Raw genomic sequence first — 17,630 nt, forward strand, 5'->3', positions numbered from 1 at the left:
GTAGTCACAGCAAGACCTCCACTGACCACATCGGATTCACAGCATCCTTTGAGAATCTTCACCATCCTTCATCCCTTGCATCAGGACCACTTCCATAGGAAAGCCCCGCAAAGGATAAAAGAGCATGAAATGGACTCAAAACAGCTTCACCTGTTGGGGTGACTGTTTCTGAGGATCTTACTGGTCCCTTTCACTGGCTCCCTACTGGAGTTGGTTACTTATAGTGACTCTAAGTGACCAATTTACAGCTAGCCTATATTTTAAAGTTTTAAATTTATTCGATTTGTCAATGCTTGTTCGTGGGTGAGTGAAATGCCTTGATTTAATAATCTTGTGAATTCTATATCTCTGGAGCACTCCTGTGGATCTTTTTCGATACAGAGTCTGAAAATATATAACACTACTATTTCTAAAAAATTGGTGTCAGGTTTCTTTAGTGTCTTGATGATTTCTTCATCAACTGTTTTGGTACTGTTTAAATGCTTTACACCTGTTCCCTTGAGTACACCTCACTGCTCAGAGCCACGGCCATCCAGCACTGAGCTCAAGGCTTGACAAACGAAGCCCAAGGCTCCTAAAGAGGTTGTTGAGTATATTACACGGTGAGGTCGCACGCCTAACCACACAATACACCCCATTTCGTCACAATAGCTAAATGTGGGTTCCTGGTATGGAACTGTGGAAGGATAAAAATCATCCAGTCAAATTATGGAAAAGAAGCTGTGGTCGTCTAGGAAGGGGCAACTAAGTGAAGAGGAAGGAGAGGAAGCCACCAAATAAGATGCACGCAACTGACACTGAGAAGAAAGATAACCAATGAAAACCAATGGCTGACCCAAACCCACTGTAAGAGCTGATATAATACACAGTTGAAAGGAGCATGTAGGTGAGTCCTAAAATACCAGTCAAATCTGTATTATTTCCTGCTTATGTTTCAGTGCATTCTTAGCCCCATCTCTATGAGACAATGGCCCTATCCCTGGAATTGTGATTAGGAGAGACATCTACCATGTTCGTTGTTTGGCCACACTCTTAAACCTTTCTTTCATCAGAAACATATGTAGGGATATTGGGATCTAATCTAGAACAGGGTGCAGGCCCCCCTTCCTTTAGAGCCCTAAAGTGAGATCCTGTCTAAGTATGGGAAGGAACAACCTAAATAACTACCGACCAATTTCCAAAATCCCCAACTCTGGCTAAACTCCGAGAAAAATGTGTTCTCAGCCAGTTAGACAACCACATCACCAATTTCCACCTGCTCAATTCATTCTAATCTATGACCCACATAGTAGATGATGTACTAAAAATCCTAGACCAGAACGAAACCTGCCTACTTATCCTGCTTGACTTATCTTCGGCCTTTGACACCGTCAAACATGATAATCTGCTAGACCTCTTGAAATACAGAATGGGCTTATCAGGGTCAGTAGGAAATTGATTTACCTCTTTCCTCCTAAATAGATCCCAATGTTTCAAGGTCAACCAATCTCTGTCCATGGCCGTCTCAGTCACATTGGGAGTCCCGCAGAGATCCTCTCTCACACCCACACTGTTCAACCTATTCATGGAGCCGCTCACTGAGATCCTCAACTCGTCAAATATCCACTTTCACATGTACGCAGACGACACGCGACTATATTTAAAGATAAACTCTCCAAATGACATCAAATCTTTCAATCTAGCTCTACAAAAAACTTAGTAATGGTTGACTGAAAACCACCTAAAACTAAACACCCTCAAAACTGAATTTTTACTACTCGCTAAATCTAACCAAGCAGCCACCATACAAGAATGGCTTAAACAACTTACAGCGCTCAACTGCCAACCTCTTATAATCAATTCAGCAAAATCACTGGGAGTAACTCTCTACAGTAACCTAAACATGCAAAAACACATCAGTGCCGCAGCAAAAGGAGCAAAGTTTCAGGTGAACACCCTGAGAAAATGAAAACCCTTCCTCCCAGTAAATGACTTCAAACTGGCAGACCAAGCATCAGTAATTCCTAGACTAGAATACGGTAGTGCAACTCTCTGTGGACTCCCAAGATCTACTACTGCCTATCTAAGGACATCACTCAACTCAGCGGCCAGGTTCATCACAGGTTCCAAAAGAAATTGGTACATTTCCCTAACTTCAAAGGGCTCAATTGGCTACCCTTCAAAGCAAGAATTCAATAAAAAATCGCCTGCATGATGCACGAAGCCCTACAGATACCTCAAGGTATCTGGCCCAGAAACTGGAGCTCTCGTGTGGAAACGGATCCTCCAGGCGCGCCAGCAACCTTCTTCTGAAGCCTCAAAGATTTGCCAAGAAGAAAACATATAACCGCGCCTTCTCTGGAATTGCTCCAAGGAATTGGAATGCACTGCCCCCAGAAACCAGACTGAATCCCTCAACTGCCTCCTTCAAAAAAGAAAATCTCTTCTCATGACGAAATTCACTTGAACATTGTATCGGACTCTTAGAACAACCAGCGGTAACATAAGACATAACTTTGAAATACAATGTTTCTTTTGTACATTGTCTCTTTTGTTTAACTACCTTACTTGTAAAGCACTCTGATACCCACAAGTGTCATGTTCGCGCTATATAAAACCTTCAAAATAAATAAATAAAATAAACAGGGAGATGCAGGAAGGAATCTGGCGCCATAAAGGCTTTGAGGAATAGGCAGTGGAGAAGGGATCACACCTAACATACATAGGAGGTAGGCAACAGATCATTCATGTCACTGCTAGGGACAAGCACAGTTCACTCACTGAGGAGCTTCTTGGCACGGACTGGTCTCCTCAACATAACATTATTGACCAAGAAGTAGAGGAGGCTGAAGAGGATGAAGGGAGGCGGGGCTGGAGGCCGGTTGCTGTACTCCTCAATCAGGTCGTGTCGCTGAAACTTCCAGATCTGATCAGTGTGATCTTGTACTTCAGAGAAGGTGTAGCTGGAAGTAAAGATAGCAATGAAAAGGTTAGATGAAGGTATGCGCTCTAAAAAGAACAAATCCATGAAAATAAGGATGAGAATCGTACTAAATCAGTGAATTGGGAGAGCAAGCACTCACGGTGAGGAAGAGTTAAGAGGACAGGCAGGAATAAGGAGAGAGAAAATAACTGACAGAAAAACTAAGAAAGGAAGCAATCTGAAGAGCTACAGAGCAACGCTGCAACCTATCCTAATATGAATGTATGGACCTAAACCTGAGGAATGCAAGAAGGCAGACCTTTACATTAGGGTGGGTATACCATGTTAAATAGGGCTAGTTGAAGCTTTGCAACTTATTCTGGTAAGAGCTGATCAGGTTTATATACGGACAACGACAAGCAGCTCCGAGGGAGCAGAGAACAAGCTAGGAAATGGCTGCTTGTGATAATGATTTTCAATAGAAGTCATGCAAGCCATTTCTTTTTCTGTCAGCTTTCTTTTAGAGAAGCTTGGAAATCTCTAGTTACAGGGCCTACTGTTGTAAATGGCATCTTTTGTTTAGAGGCTTTGGCACAGGCTGTTCTAAGAATCCTATTGTGCAGCCATACCTTACTTTGTCTAACACTCAGGGGTCAGATATAAATTGTTTCCAAGCAGGGTAATAAGCCGGAACCTTTCCTTCCATCATATTTGGAGGTGTGGGGATTGGGCTGCCCAAGAAGTGATGCTCATCTAATTGTGTCCTGCCAATTGCTGGAAGACAGGCCCTTCTTTGTTGTCTTCCCCCAGATTATCATCCAGTGTAGTGACGGGTGGACTTGATAGCTTTCCCTGGACAGGCGAAAAGTACTGGATGACCCTGAAATGGTAAAGTCCTCTTTTTATACAATCTTCAAGTGTAAAAGAGTAGTCCTGCCTAGGATACTCAGTGGTTTGGCTTCTTCCAGAGGAGGTTGATTCCAGATGAATGGATGTATACCATCTCTTTACCCCCACCCAAAATGTGGTAAAGCGTGTTCCAGATTTCTGGGTCTTATATTGGTAGCTGATGGGTCATTGTTGTGCATTGGAGATCAATCAATCAATCAATCAATCAAAGAGAGTTTATAAAGCGCCTGGTTACACTAACTAGTGTGTCCCCGCGTTGCGGTCAGAAAGAAAGGTACAGAGCGGATGCGAAGAATGGTCCAGTGAAGCCAACGGGATAAAGTGTTTTACTCCTGGAAAAGCCAAGTTTTCAGCCTTTTTCTGAAGATGTTCTCTGACTGTTCATACGGAGGTCAAAGGGGAGAGCGTTCCATTGCTTTGCGGCCAAATAGCAGAAAGAACGGCCTCCCATTCTCGTTCTTTTTATCACTGGAACTTTCACCAGTCCAGCGCCCTGGGAGCGCAAGGCTCTAGTAGGCGTATATAGGGAACCAGTAGGTTGTGCAAGTACCCTGGGCCTTTCCTCAACAGAATACGTTGGCTAATACACATAGTTTTAAATATAATTTTGTCCCTTATAGGGAGCCAATGGAGGATAGTTTGCCCAGATGTTCCACCCTATTGTAGATGGGAGAGGGATGTAGAGATGTGGGCAGTACCCGAAGAAGTGGACTTTGTAGCAGCATTCACTAGAGTAGTAGATACCTAAGGAAAGGACCCATCATGGACGAAATGTCTGTGTGCATGCAGATTGAAAAAAGGGGAGAGCACTGCCACACTTTCTGGACTAGATATGAGGGACGACAAGTATAGAGGGCAAGTACATACATAATATACTCCTCAACACATGAATAGATTCCTAGTACGTGTAGTGTGTTTAATTTTATTACAGAGAATATATTGCAGAAGAGTAACAATGTGCATGAAGAAATTCGTCGATCACAACTACCTAGTTTTGTATATGCATTAAAGACCTACTGTTGCGAGTAATTTACATATGGCACATTAATATCAAATAGGTGCATGGTTGGATGTCATGTGCAAATAAGATGTACATAATTCATCTTGGCTAACTTCTTGGCTTGTTGCACTTCAAAAACCTGTTGCATGATCAGCAGTATTGTGAAATTTTTACATTAAAGTAGACAAAACCAATAAAAAAAGATTAGGAAGGACCATTAACACTAATGGTGTCAGTGCCAGGGAGAATATACATAGGTATTGCCTTGACTTTGTCATAATTGGAATATTTTGTCATGTTACGTGGATCTGCAAGATCAATACAATAAGAAGGGACACAATAGAGAATAAAATACTGAATTGGACCTTGTAGACACTTGAAAAGAGAGACAAATGGAGCAGCGGTTCGAGGAAAAGAGCAGCAGAATGGAAACAGAAGAAAAACAGTGAGCAAGAATGACAGAGAGTGAATATGTGTGTTTGTACAGAAGAGATAGGTAAAGATCTGAAGCGCGACAGACACAGTGCGAGTACAGTGAAATGAGAATGAAAAAAGAAAGCTAACAAAGAGCTAAAGGGAAGCAGAAGAGAGATAAAAGAAGGAAGACTAAGGTGGCCTGACTCACCTGAACATGGCAATCAGCAGGTTTAGGAGAAGAATGTTGGCAAACAGCAGGTACAGACAGAGTAGGACAATCGTCAGCCACTCAGGAAAGAGGGGAACTCCATCCAGGGTTTGAGCACATTTCGGTTGAGATGCGACTGACCCATCTGCGGTGCATGTGCTGTTATTAAAGTTTAATTCTGTGACAATAGTAAAGACAAAGGATTCCCATTCTCAGCCCTTCACGTGGCAGTAAGCATTTTAAATTCAAAAGGTTGCAAACATCATGAAACGGTATACCAACAGGCAATTAACATAAACAGTAGCAAAGAGCATGAAGGTTTGCTGAAGTTGTGGATAGAATATCAGTCAGAGCAGTACACACAATCAAGATAGGATACTTAAAATTACTAAATACAAACGTTCACTAAGCAGTGACAGCCACACTAGCTCACATGCAGAGGACTGAATCGTCCTATCCAACAACAATCTTGTCTTGGGCCATTGAACTTTCAGGATCTCATGCCACGTGGGACAAAAGGAAGACATGTCCATGTAGTCACACATTCGTCAAGTCTGTCATGTCACATGTGGTGCTTATTTGCCCGTCCTACTCCCCTTTTACCTTGATATCCTGAAAGTTATGCTTTTTATATTGTATGTGATATATTGTCCCAATCCAATAGCCATTAGGTTGACTGACACTACTAGATGGAATTGCACCGGGCATATTGATCTCGTAGTCCTGATGAAAGCCCTGGACCCTACGGCCTGTAATGTTGAGGGCTAAAACATGTTGACTTTTGAGTAGGGTGTAGGAATATTATCTCCATAAGCCCCACTTTATGGTTTTTAATCATACCCGGGGCACCAAAAATAAAAGGTGTTCCAGGGTATTTTTATTGCAAAGTGCCCAGGAGCACATTATAGAAAATGCTCCTTGGAATAGGGTGTGTGAGGATCTACATAGTAAACAATTAAGATAGTGAATTTGTGAAGATTTAGACCAGAATAGTATAAAAATAGGACACTATTTGGTAATGATTGATTGATGGTGGAAGGACATACTCTTTGGTACATCTCATAAACTCCTCGAGATCATAGACACTGGGGCACGTAGTTGTCCCAGTTCTAACTGTATAAAGCAATGTCATCTAGGTAGGTGGTACTGAAGCCATCCATTCTAGAGAGGACTAGGGTGACCAACATTTAGAAGAAGGGAGGAGCATTCTTTAACCCCAAAAGCATCACTTTAATCTGGAAGTACCTGGTGTAGAGATTGCTGAACTCTCCAGTGAAAATACTGTTAGGGTAATCGGCCTGTACTCTAAAGTTAAATCAAAAGTACTTAGAAACCTTGCGTCCCCAATTCGACAATGAGCTCAACAACCCTAGGTATGAGATAGGGTCAGTCTTCGTGGCTGCAATCAGCCTCCTGTAGTCTATACAAAACTTCAATTGAAGTCCCCCCTTCTGATCCAAGGAATGTTGGAGGGTTCGATCAAACCTAGGTCCAACATCTGAGAGATCTCTCTCTTGCTGCTGGTCGTCACCTTGTTTGACATCCTGTATTGTTTTTATTTTAACAGACATACTCTCATCTGTTATGGATACACCAAGCGGTGAGCCCAGGTGTCAGCACACACAGACACACAAACCACCCCTGCAACTGCAACTGATTACAGTCTCTCTGTTTTTTCATCACTGAGCCATCCTTCTCATGGTGTGACAAGAGATCTGGAAAGGGCTTCTTCTACTCCTCTTCTCCACCCCTAGTCAGAAGGAACATAGTCATTTCTGGCCTGTCATAGTTGCCATTTATCCTGTTGACTCACAGGACCCTAAAAGGGTCCCTTCGGGTCTTAAAATGCACATTGTAAGTCACCTCCCTTTTCTCTCACCACGTAGGTCCACATCCTCTGTTTAGAGCAATCGTATTCCAGCATCAAAACTGTCTGAGCAGGCTGTAACTCCACCAAAGTTACCTTCTGATTATACCACTGTTTATCAGTTTTGGACTTGCCACCAGATTTTGGTTAACTTTCCTCAATCACTGGGCCACAATAGACCCCAAGGTCAGCAAATAATTTGTCACTTCTTGAGAAGGTTATTGAGTTGACTCACCCCTGTCTCTGAAAAAACTCAGAGGTACCAGGACAGGGTGCCCAAACAAAAGTTCAAATTTACTGAACACTACTCTCTTCTGTGCCCATTCCTGTAGGAAAACAACAGAGATTGGTGCAAAATGCCCCACTTACTCCAGGTTCTTTCATCAGGGTTTGATTATCCTTTTAGCAAGCCCATTTTTCTGGGGTGGCATTGCTTGTAAATAACCCCTGCTGACATGAAACTTGACACCATGTCGAAAAAACCTCCTTAGGAAACCGCCATATGGGTCGCGACCACAAAGGCGGCATCAGGATTCCTGGTGGTGTGATCAACTACCACAAGAATAACCCTGTCTCCTGAGGTTGTAGGGTTCTGGAACCAACAATCTACCCTTTCAAAGTGTCTCTACTCCAAGAAAGATCCAGAGAGAGCCTTAGACATTTGTCCTGACGTGCCGCTGACTTAAAGGCATGAAAATGGAAAGATGGAAGAGTGGCAGAATGTATCTAGCTTCTGGTTCATCATGGGCCAATAAATGTGGTTGACCAACCTGTCATAGGTTTTGGCTTTTCCAAGGTGTCCTGTCAAAGGGATACCATCACTCTACCCGACCCAGGCTCTGCAATCTTAGGCTCACCATGGACGAATCTACCCACAAGTAGATTAGGCGATTTCCAGTAGTGGCCCCATTCTTCTGTACCTCAACTTGTTGCCAAAGACATTTGAGATTGCTTCTACTTTTTATAAGTCAGACAGAGGTGGTTCTTATGCAGCTTGGCACCCGTCTAGCTCAGGCAGGCCTCCCAGCACAGACACCTCTTCCCCTGTAAGCCAAGCTTATCCCCTCAGTGTTAAACTCTTCATGGACCATGAGAATTTCTGGGATTGGTTGCCATGACCGTTTTCTTTTGTGCAGGCACTTGGTCCGAAATTTCGGTCCCTATGACTCCCCTGACACACTAGTCTAACGGATCCCTGATGAAATATCGATCACAAAAACACCGACCAACAAAAATATCGCCCCAAAAATATCGTATACAAAAATATCGTCATCATATACTTAAACAATGATTTCCACAAATTGCGATATTTAATTATTGTAAAAAAAAACTATTGTTAACAATTATATCGACTACAAACATATAGACCACAAAAATATCGAAAATACTTAAAATAAAAAGAAACACAACAAAAATATTGACAACACTATTATAGACTTACAAATACCCTAATAACTTATACCAAAAATATCGACAATATTATTCAACATTAAGGGGCTGATTCCGATTCGGGAAAAACCGATCCGAATAGTCGTTCGGAGCGTTTTTCCCATACGAATCGTACCCTGCAACGTCCCCCGTACGTACGACGCAGTACGATTCGTACTAGGAGCTGTACTCCGTACGAGTCGTACAGAGACTGTACGACTCTAATCTCCGTACGATTCTCCCTCGGAACCCGTTGTACGCGACATCTGTATGGTTCGCGGCTGGTTTTTACGACCCAGCAAGTACGATACGTGTCGGGTACGCACCGTACAACCCTTTTTCTACGGGAGCTGAAAACAGCCGTAAAAACAGAGTTCGTGCCTAACAGGTACGCAACGGCCCCCCCGGGTACGGTGCGTACCCCCCATGATCGCAGGGGTATGCACTGTACCTCTGCAATCATGGGGTGTACGAGCCGTACCCCATGTACGATGGGTGTATGAGCCGTACCCCATGTACGATGGGTGTACGAGCCGTACTCCATATACGATGGGTGTATGAGCCGTACCCCATGTACAATGGGTACACCCATCGTACATGGGGTATGGCTCGTACACCCATCGTACATGGGGTACGGCTCGTACACCCATCGTATATGGGATACGGCTCGTACACCCATCGTACATGGGGTACGGCTCGTACACCCATCGTATATGGGGTACGGCTCGTACACCCATCGTACATGGGGTACGGCTCGTACACCCCATGATCGCAGTTGTACGCACCGTACCCCTGCGATCATGGGGTGTATGGACCGTACGGTGTGTATGTGTTTGTGTGCTTTTCCGTACGACTTGCCCTTACCTGACGCGGACCGTACGAATCGCGTCCTCATACCCCGGTCCGGATCGTACTCGTCGGGTAGTACGGCACGTGTACGAGTCGTACGGCATGTGTATGAGTCGTACGGTTCACGGTTTCAGCCTTGCAAAACGTACGGATCGCGACCATTCGGACGGATTCACGGAATACGGATCGTACTACTCGACTCGGATGGACGGGTACGATTCGTACGGAGAATGTTCCGGATGCAAATCGTACGTTTTTTTTCCCGAATCGGAATCGACCCCTTAATAAAAGCTCCTCTCAACTATGTAACAATTTAAATAATAAAAACATTTATCTAAATATTAAACATATATAAATATAGCATGTACTTAAAATCCATATAAATAAATTATTTATACACCAATAAATATAAATACTTAATAATTAAAATATACTCAATAAAACATATTTATTAACATACATTGCATATACAAACATTTTTTAAATGAAAATATACATTTAATCTTAAAACACCTACAAAACATATTTAAGTATATACCACTACCAACCAATAAATTTAAAGTACAACATCATTAACCAATTAAAATGCAGAACTACTTAACTAACAACTATAAAAACAATTACCTAAGTAACTAAAATTACTGTTTTTCGGCTAAACACGAAGGAAGACTGTTACTTTGCTGAAGAGAAAGAGAAAAAAGCCTACAACAACTACTACAACAGATAATACAACAACACAAGTAAGAAAAATCCTATTTAATTGACTATTAAATACTCAACAACCTTAGTTTAACTCCCTAAAGTATATAAATGCTCTTTTTTTAATTAAAACAAATTTTCCTAACAGCAACAGCAAAAAGAATAATCTACAAAAACGAATTTCTACCTTATCTATGCCTTCATAGAAACGTAACTAATAAGTAATAAAGTAGCAACTATAAGTAAAAATGAAGTAACATTGTCTACGTTTAAAAAAAATACAAATATAATACTCAACTAATAAAAATATTTTTCATTACAGCTTCAACAAACTGCACCTACCAAACAACATCAACCCTAATAAAATCTTCTACTAGAAAAAGTAAGCATACTTATAGCTTAAATAGATATTAACAAAAGAGAAATAACAAAGTGTCAAACAATATTATTAATTAAAACTATTTCCTACCACAACTACAGGAATTACAACAGGGAAACTGCAATAAAAAGAATAAAACCATCAACAAAACAGAAAGAACAATATTGTAAGTATTATTTTTAAATTACTAATTAAAGATAGACATTTTAATATAACTATTGCATATTTACCAAAAACACATATATATACACCCTAGAAATGGCTGAAGGAGCTACTTTTATCACATAACAAAAAGGAAAACTAATGATCAGCTACATGGGGTATACCTACACACAAGAAAGAGTAAAAGATAACAAAACACATTGGAAATGTAGCAAATACCATTCAACAGCATGTTATGGTAAAGCTACAACTGTAGATAACAATGTTTTAAATGTAAGAGAGCATAACCACCCACCCAATGTGACCAAAGTAGAAGTAAGGGAAGCTTTTGAAAAAATTAGAGAAGCAAGTACAGGCTTCCAACAAACAAGCACTAAAATTTTGAAAAATGTATTAACAAAAGTACCTGAACACGTAACAGGACAGTTGCCCTCAGTCCCCAACCTCAAAGGATTAATAGCTAAAACTAAAAGAGCATCCGATCCAACTCCACCCCCACCCCAAACCTTTCAAGAAATAGAAATAATACCAGAATATACTATTACACATAAAGAAGACAAATTCTTGATGTATGACAACAAAAGCCATGATAAAAGAATTCTGATTTTTGCAACAAATAACAACTTGCCAAAACTTAAAAATTGTGAAACATGGATGATGGACGGAACATTTAAAGTGTGTCCAAAACCATTTTACCAACTTTATACCATTCATGGTGAATATCAAGAAACTAATATCCCCTTAATTTATAGATTGCTGCCAAATAAAACAAACCCCACCTACATAGAACTATTAACAACAATCAAAGAATTGACAGATGATTTCTATCCTCAAAGAATTATAATAGACTTTGAAATAGCTATGATACAAGCTATACTAAAAATATACCCACACACTTCCATACAAGGATGTTATTACCACTTTAATCAAAGTATATGGAGACACCTCAAAAAATCTACCTTAAGTATAGACAAATGACTACAATATATTAATTGAAAGTCCTTTCTTCCGCACTAATGAAAAATAAATTAACTCCCTTGTTAGATTATTTCGAAGACACCTGGGTTGGAGGATTGCACTGTTCAGGTCACCGTAGTCAACCAAATGTATACGCTAGCACTTTTGCACAAAAAGCCAAAATCAATAACGAGGTAAATGTAAATTGATACTTGTACAGCGCACTACTCACCCGCAAGGGTCTCAAGGCGCTTGTACGAATACCGCTGTGGAACCCATCCTGGCTTTCCCTGTGAGGTGTCCACTCCTGGGCTCCCCCAAGGTGGAGGCCAGGCATCCTTAGCGTTGTGGGGGCCATTGTGGAGATTAAGCAAGCTATTGCCCAGAGTTGCAGAGTGGGACTCCATGATTGGAATAGGCACCGAGGCGAGAATTATCAGGTCCATGGAATTTTGAGCCCAAGACCCGCCAAGGCGGGGAATTGAACCCTGGTCCCGGGCCAGACCTCTGCATCAGGGTCTGCCACTCTAACCATTGAGCCACACTTCTCCATAACGCCTTTCAAGCCACAATAGGGAGAGGACAACCAACACTGCACAAACTTATCCAATCAATAAAAAAAGAACAACGCTACCAAGAGCTAAGAATTGAACAATCTTTATCAAAAATAGGACCAAAACTAAGCAAACAAACAATAAATATGTATGAATACCTCCAACAAAAAACACGAATGTATCCAGGTATCCATTGCCTAGAATACATAGACCTAATAGCAAAATCCATCCTTTAATGAAATACAAGTAACAAACAGTAAAAACATGTAAAACACAGAATAAAAATAACTTATTTTTTATATTAGTTGAATTATGTCATGTAATGTCAGATATAAATTAATATCACATGACATAATATAACTAATAAAAAAATTAAATTCACAAATAACCATCACCCACCCAAACAAAAGAATAAAAAAAACTTACGGTTCTGTAGCTGTGGAATATCCTCGAAATAGATGATTGAAAAACCAATCCAAGGGAAAAACAATCCACATAGTAATGACAAACCCCAAAAAATGGAAAAATCCAACTGTATAAAAAAAATCCAACGTAGCAATCCTCTCGATAATGAAACCATTAAAAACCTGAAAATATTTCACTATAAAAAAATGCACCAAAATCCCGAAAAATAAGGAAATGTATATAAACTTGTTCAAAAACAAGTAACTACAATTTCCTTTATTTAAAAAAAAAGAACAATTCCGTCCGTTCACCAAATCCGGGGCCTGTAAATAAATTACAAACAACACTCACCCATAACAAATGATAAACCCACAAATATTAACAACATATAAAACTTATAAACACACATAAAAAATTAGTAAGCGCAAACATTAGATAGTGAACAAACGACGCTATCACTAACCTACGTAAATTACACGTAAATTTTACAAAAACAGTTAAATAACAATCTTACTAACACATATACACTACCACTAACTAAACAACACCTTAAAACTAACTTAAAAGTAATTAAAATCAAACTTACAGTAGCAAACAAGAAGCAGCTCTCAACAGCGAGGTTCCGTCTTCAGAAATGACCCAAGCAACGATGTCTAAAAAGTTAACTAAGAAAAACACAAATGGCAGCATAATGAAAACAAAAATAGGCCTAAATCCCCATAGAAAAGAATGGAAACAAATAAAAAAAAAGATAAATGTCTTAAAAAATATTTTTATTTTTAAAATGTAGAAAATAAACATATTAATATTGTAAAATTTACATAAATTTGTATATGTTAAAAAATATATAATAACAAAATGTATGTATATTACAAAATATGTTTATAACATTAAGCTCCTACTTCTAGCGCTAGTGCCTTGATTTATTTTAAACTTGCCCTTCGTGTTTTATTTTCGTTTTCTGTGTGCTTGAGGGAATTTGGGGGAGAGCGCTTGGAAGGGAATTTTGGGGGGAGTGACTGAATTTTGTGTTACTTTTTCGGCGGCTCTGTGAGGGTTACTGTTAATATTTTATGCTGCATCTACCTTGCGCTGTAGTGTTCCTGTTAGGGGCTCATCTCCCTTCTGCCTCCCTCTCTCTACTCTGGACGCCAATTCCGGCCGGGTAGCCGCCATCTTGGACCTGACTCGCGCTATCGCGGTCAGCGGTCCAGTTGTTGTTCGATTCCACCGGCTCTGGTAACTCCCTATTTCAATGTGCCTTGGCCGCACGCGCAGCGGGCGCGCGAATGGCGCGCCTAAGGCAAGCCCTTCTGTGCCCGTCAGCGCTAAGGCAGGGCTCAGGGCGAGCCATGCTGCCGGTTTGAATTCCATTTGCTACATTGATTCGCGCATTCAGTATTCCAGTTCGGCAATTAGGTCCTTGCAAAACCCACGCTGTGCCATCGATCCTACGTCTTCCGCTGACCCGGTGAGTACTCTGGTTTGTCCAGAGTGTGGCTTTCTTCCTACCTTTCAGCTTCGGTCAGAGGTTCGGTGCATAAATTCTCACCCTCCGGCCAGCTTTAAAGCTTGCATCATTAACTCCAGATCTCTCAAACGCCACCGCACTGACATCGCCGATTTGATCTTGAACTCGGATCTTGATCTCCTATTTCCTACAGAGACTTGGTTGGATGCTTTTTCCAATCCTATAGTTACTCTGGCCACCCCCCCTGGGTATAAAATACATCGCATTGACCGCCCACTGGGAAGAGGGGGTGGTGTTGCTATACTATATAGAGATTGCTGGGTATTCCAGGGGGAAGCTCCCACTAATTGGGTGGGTTGTGAGGCTCTGGATTTTAGCCTGCAATTGACGCCCCACTTCACCTTGAGCGGCTCTTTACTCTATCGCCCACCAGGCCCTGCGGGCGCCTTTTTGGACTCCTGCGGTGACACCTTAGCAGAGAGAGTCCTAAGGTTTTCTAACTTTCTTTTGTTAGGCGACCTTGTGCGGCTCGGCTGTTAGCCGACCTAGCCAACACGGTCAGTCTGGAAGTTAATACTCTGATCAACCGATCGCTTCGCGAGGCATACGTCCCGCTTGCTTGGAAGCAGGCCCTTTTACTTCCATTACTTAAGAAGCCCACCCTGGACCCCTCGCTTCCCGGTAATTACAGACCCATTTCGCGTTTGCCTAGTCTGGCCGAGGTCTGTGAAAAGGCGGTCACCTTGCAGTTAACCAACTACGTGACGATGTTGGGCGCGCTACATCCTGCGCAATCGGGGTTCCGGGCCGCCCACAGTACAGAGTCGGCGCTGTTGGAGGTGGCTGTGTCTATCAGGGACTGTTTGGATGAGCAGCTCTGGTGATGCTGGATCTCTCTGCGGCATTCGACACAGTTCCCCACTCCCTCCTCCTGGATCGACTTACTGACATCGGCATTGCAGGTTCAGCGTGGAGCTGGCTGCAATCCTTTTTGGAGGATAGGTCACAGCAAGTCTGGCTCTCTCCGTTTGCCTCATCCCCCTCCCCTCTCTCCACTGGTGTCCCTCAGGGCTGCTCCCTTAGCCCCCTTTTGTTTAACATCTTTGTGACTCCCCTGGTTTATCTGGCGGAGTCACTGGGGGCTAGGGTAATGGCCTACGCGGATGACACGCAGATATTGTTTACCTGGAGAAGGGGCGAGGACTCGGTCGACACGGCTCAGCGCTGTCTTTCTGCGGTGTTTCGCTAGTTGGCCAATGCACAACTTAAGTGCAATGAGGAAAAGTCGGAGGTGCTCCTGTTTGGAGCTTTTCCTGCGGGTTTTCGATTCAGACTGCGGCCTACTGACTTTCCACCTCGACTATCAGACAAGGGCCTTGCAAAAAACTTTGGTGTCTGGTTTGAGGAAAATTTGAATTTCGCGACACATTTCAAAAAACTGATAGGGACTTGTTTTGGCATACTTAAAACCTTGCGTAAATTCCTCCCCCTTCTCCCAGATGAGGCTAAAGAAACTATAGTCCGAGCATTGATCCTCCCAGCTGGACTACTCCAACGCGCTTTTAGTGGGATGTCCAGGCTATCTGATAAAAAATTACAGGTAGTCCAAAATGCGGCTGCGCGCCTCCTACGTGGTCTTTCTTCCAGGCAGAGTGTGCGGGTCCTTCTCCGCCACCTTCACTGGCTCCCTGTCGAGGCCCGTTTGAAATTTAAAATGCTGGTGATTGTCCACCGGGCCTTGTATGATTTGGGCCCACTATATCTACAGAAGCGCTTTTCTTTTCATGTTCCTTCTCGGACATTGCGGTCTTCGGACCAACTTCTTATTCAGAACCTGCGCTTTTTACGCCAGAGGCTTGGGGGCTTCTCTTTCACCCGTAAGGCTGGTTTAGCTTGGAATGAGCTTCCTCTTGCCCTTAGGAGGATTGCGTATCCGGCTGTCTTCAAAAAGAACCTAAAAACATTACTATTTTAAGCTTATTTTTATGTTCAGTTGGTGGTGGGGGTTTAGGGTAGCAGCGCCGGGATACTCTGAGTAGCTGAGCGCTTTAAAAATGCAGCATAACATAACATAACATAACATAACATAACATAACATAACATAACATAACATAACATAACAAAACTTTTTCTTTACTTATAATATACAAATGTTAAAAAATGTATATATGTACTTTCGCAAATCCAAACAATTTGTAAATTATTTAACATATTAAATTGTATTGAAATTAAATAAAATGTAATATGCTAATCAATAAAACATTCTGTTTAATAATGTACAATGTATATATAACAACTACTGCAATGTCATACATCATTAAACAAATGTAAAAAAAGTTCATGAAAAAAGAAGAAATATTTTCATTTCTAAAAATAAACAACATAATGAAGACGGTATATTCATGACAAAATTATACTATGTTACTTTATAATGATACATGCATTTCAAATAAATAATAAAACGTTACAAAAATGTGTAATTTGTTTGTATATATATGTTATTAAATATAATTTGTTAAAAAGTTCAAAATACTTACACAAGATTCAAATAAAATATTTCAAACAATAACAAGTTGTATTTCTTTACAATTTTTTAATTAAAAATGTATTAAATAATCATAATTCACTATTATAAGTCCAAATACAATTAAAGTGAAAAAAACACTATATAGAAAAATAAAAAAATACTATTCTAATTCAAAATCCAATATAAATCACTGCAAATGCTATACAGTAAACCATAATAATTTACTATTCTAACTCCAAACCCAACTTAACTCAGGGAAAGTGCTGGACAGTAAACCATACTAATTTACTATTCTAACTCCAAGGCCAACATAACTCAGGGAAAGTGCTGGACAGTAAACCAAAATAATTTACTATCAAACCATATAAAATTGTATTTTTAAAAATTCACAATTAAAATTACAACTTTTAATAATTTGAAAAATTCTAATTATTTAATTTTCAAAACATTGTTACATAACATTTTAAAATTACTACCCAGCCTTATCACCTATAAATACAACATCCCAACAATAAATTATAAACACATTTTAGAAATATATAACATAATTTCATGAAATTGAAAAATTCTAATTTCATATTTAAATTTTCGAAAAGTAAAATTTTAAACTTTTAATTTTCTAAATTTCTATAAATTTTAACAGAACATTTTTAAATTATTAACCACCCTTATCCCGTATAAATACAACAACACACTCCTTTAATATATACAAATTTTAATTATATATACAATAATATCATTAGATTTAGAAAGTAAAATGTCAATTTTAAAATTTCGAATTATAAATTATTTTTAATTAAAAAATTTTAATTTTTGAACAATTTCAAAAAAACACAACCCGCTCCTTAAAATTAAAATAAAAAAATAATTACAAAATAACATATAATAATCACATA

General features: G+C 40.4%; 1 protein-coding gene across 2 annotated transcripts in view; it reads right to left on the reverse strand.

Moving 5' to 3' along the window:
* LOC147693358 (transient receptor potential cation channel subfamily M member 2-like) overlaps nt 1-17,630 on the reverse strand; it is a 624,327-nt gene that overhangs the window by 204,916 nt on the left and 401,781 nt on the right. For both annotated transcript variants that reach the window (XM_086933682.1, XM_086933681.1), the window contains 2 exons: nt 5,437-5,614; nt 2,761-2,942 (listed from right to left, as the gene is read on the reverse strand). In XM_086933682.1, coding sequence (XP_086789808.1) covers nt 2,761-2,942; nt 5,437-5,614 — 360 coding nt within the window. The remainder of the gene's footprint in view (nt 1-2,760; nt 2,943-5,436; nt 5,615-17,630) is intronic.

Source organism: Lissotriton vulgaris, chromosome 8 (genome assembly GCF_964263255.1).
Source record: "Lissotriton vulgaris chromosome 8, aLisVul1.2, whole genome shotgun sequence".
In the NCBI taxonomy this organism is placed as follows: domain Eukaryota; kingdom Metazoa; phylum Chordata; class Amphibia; order Caudata; family Salamandridae; genus Lissotriton; species Lissotriton vulgaris.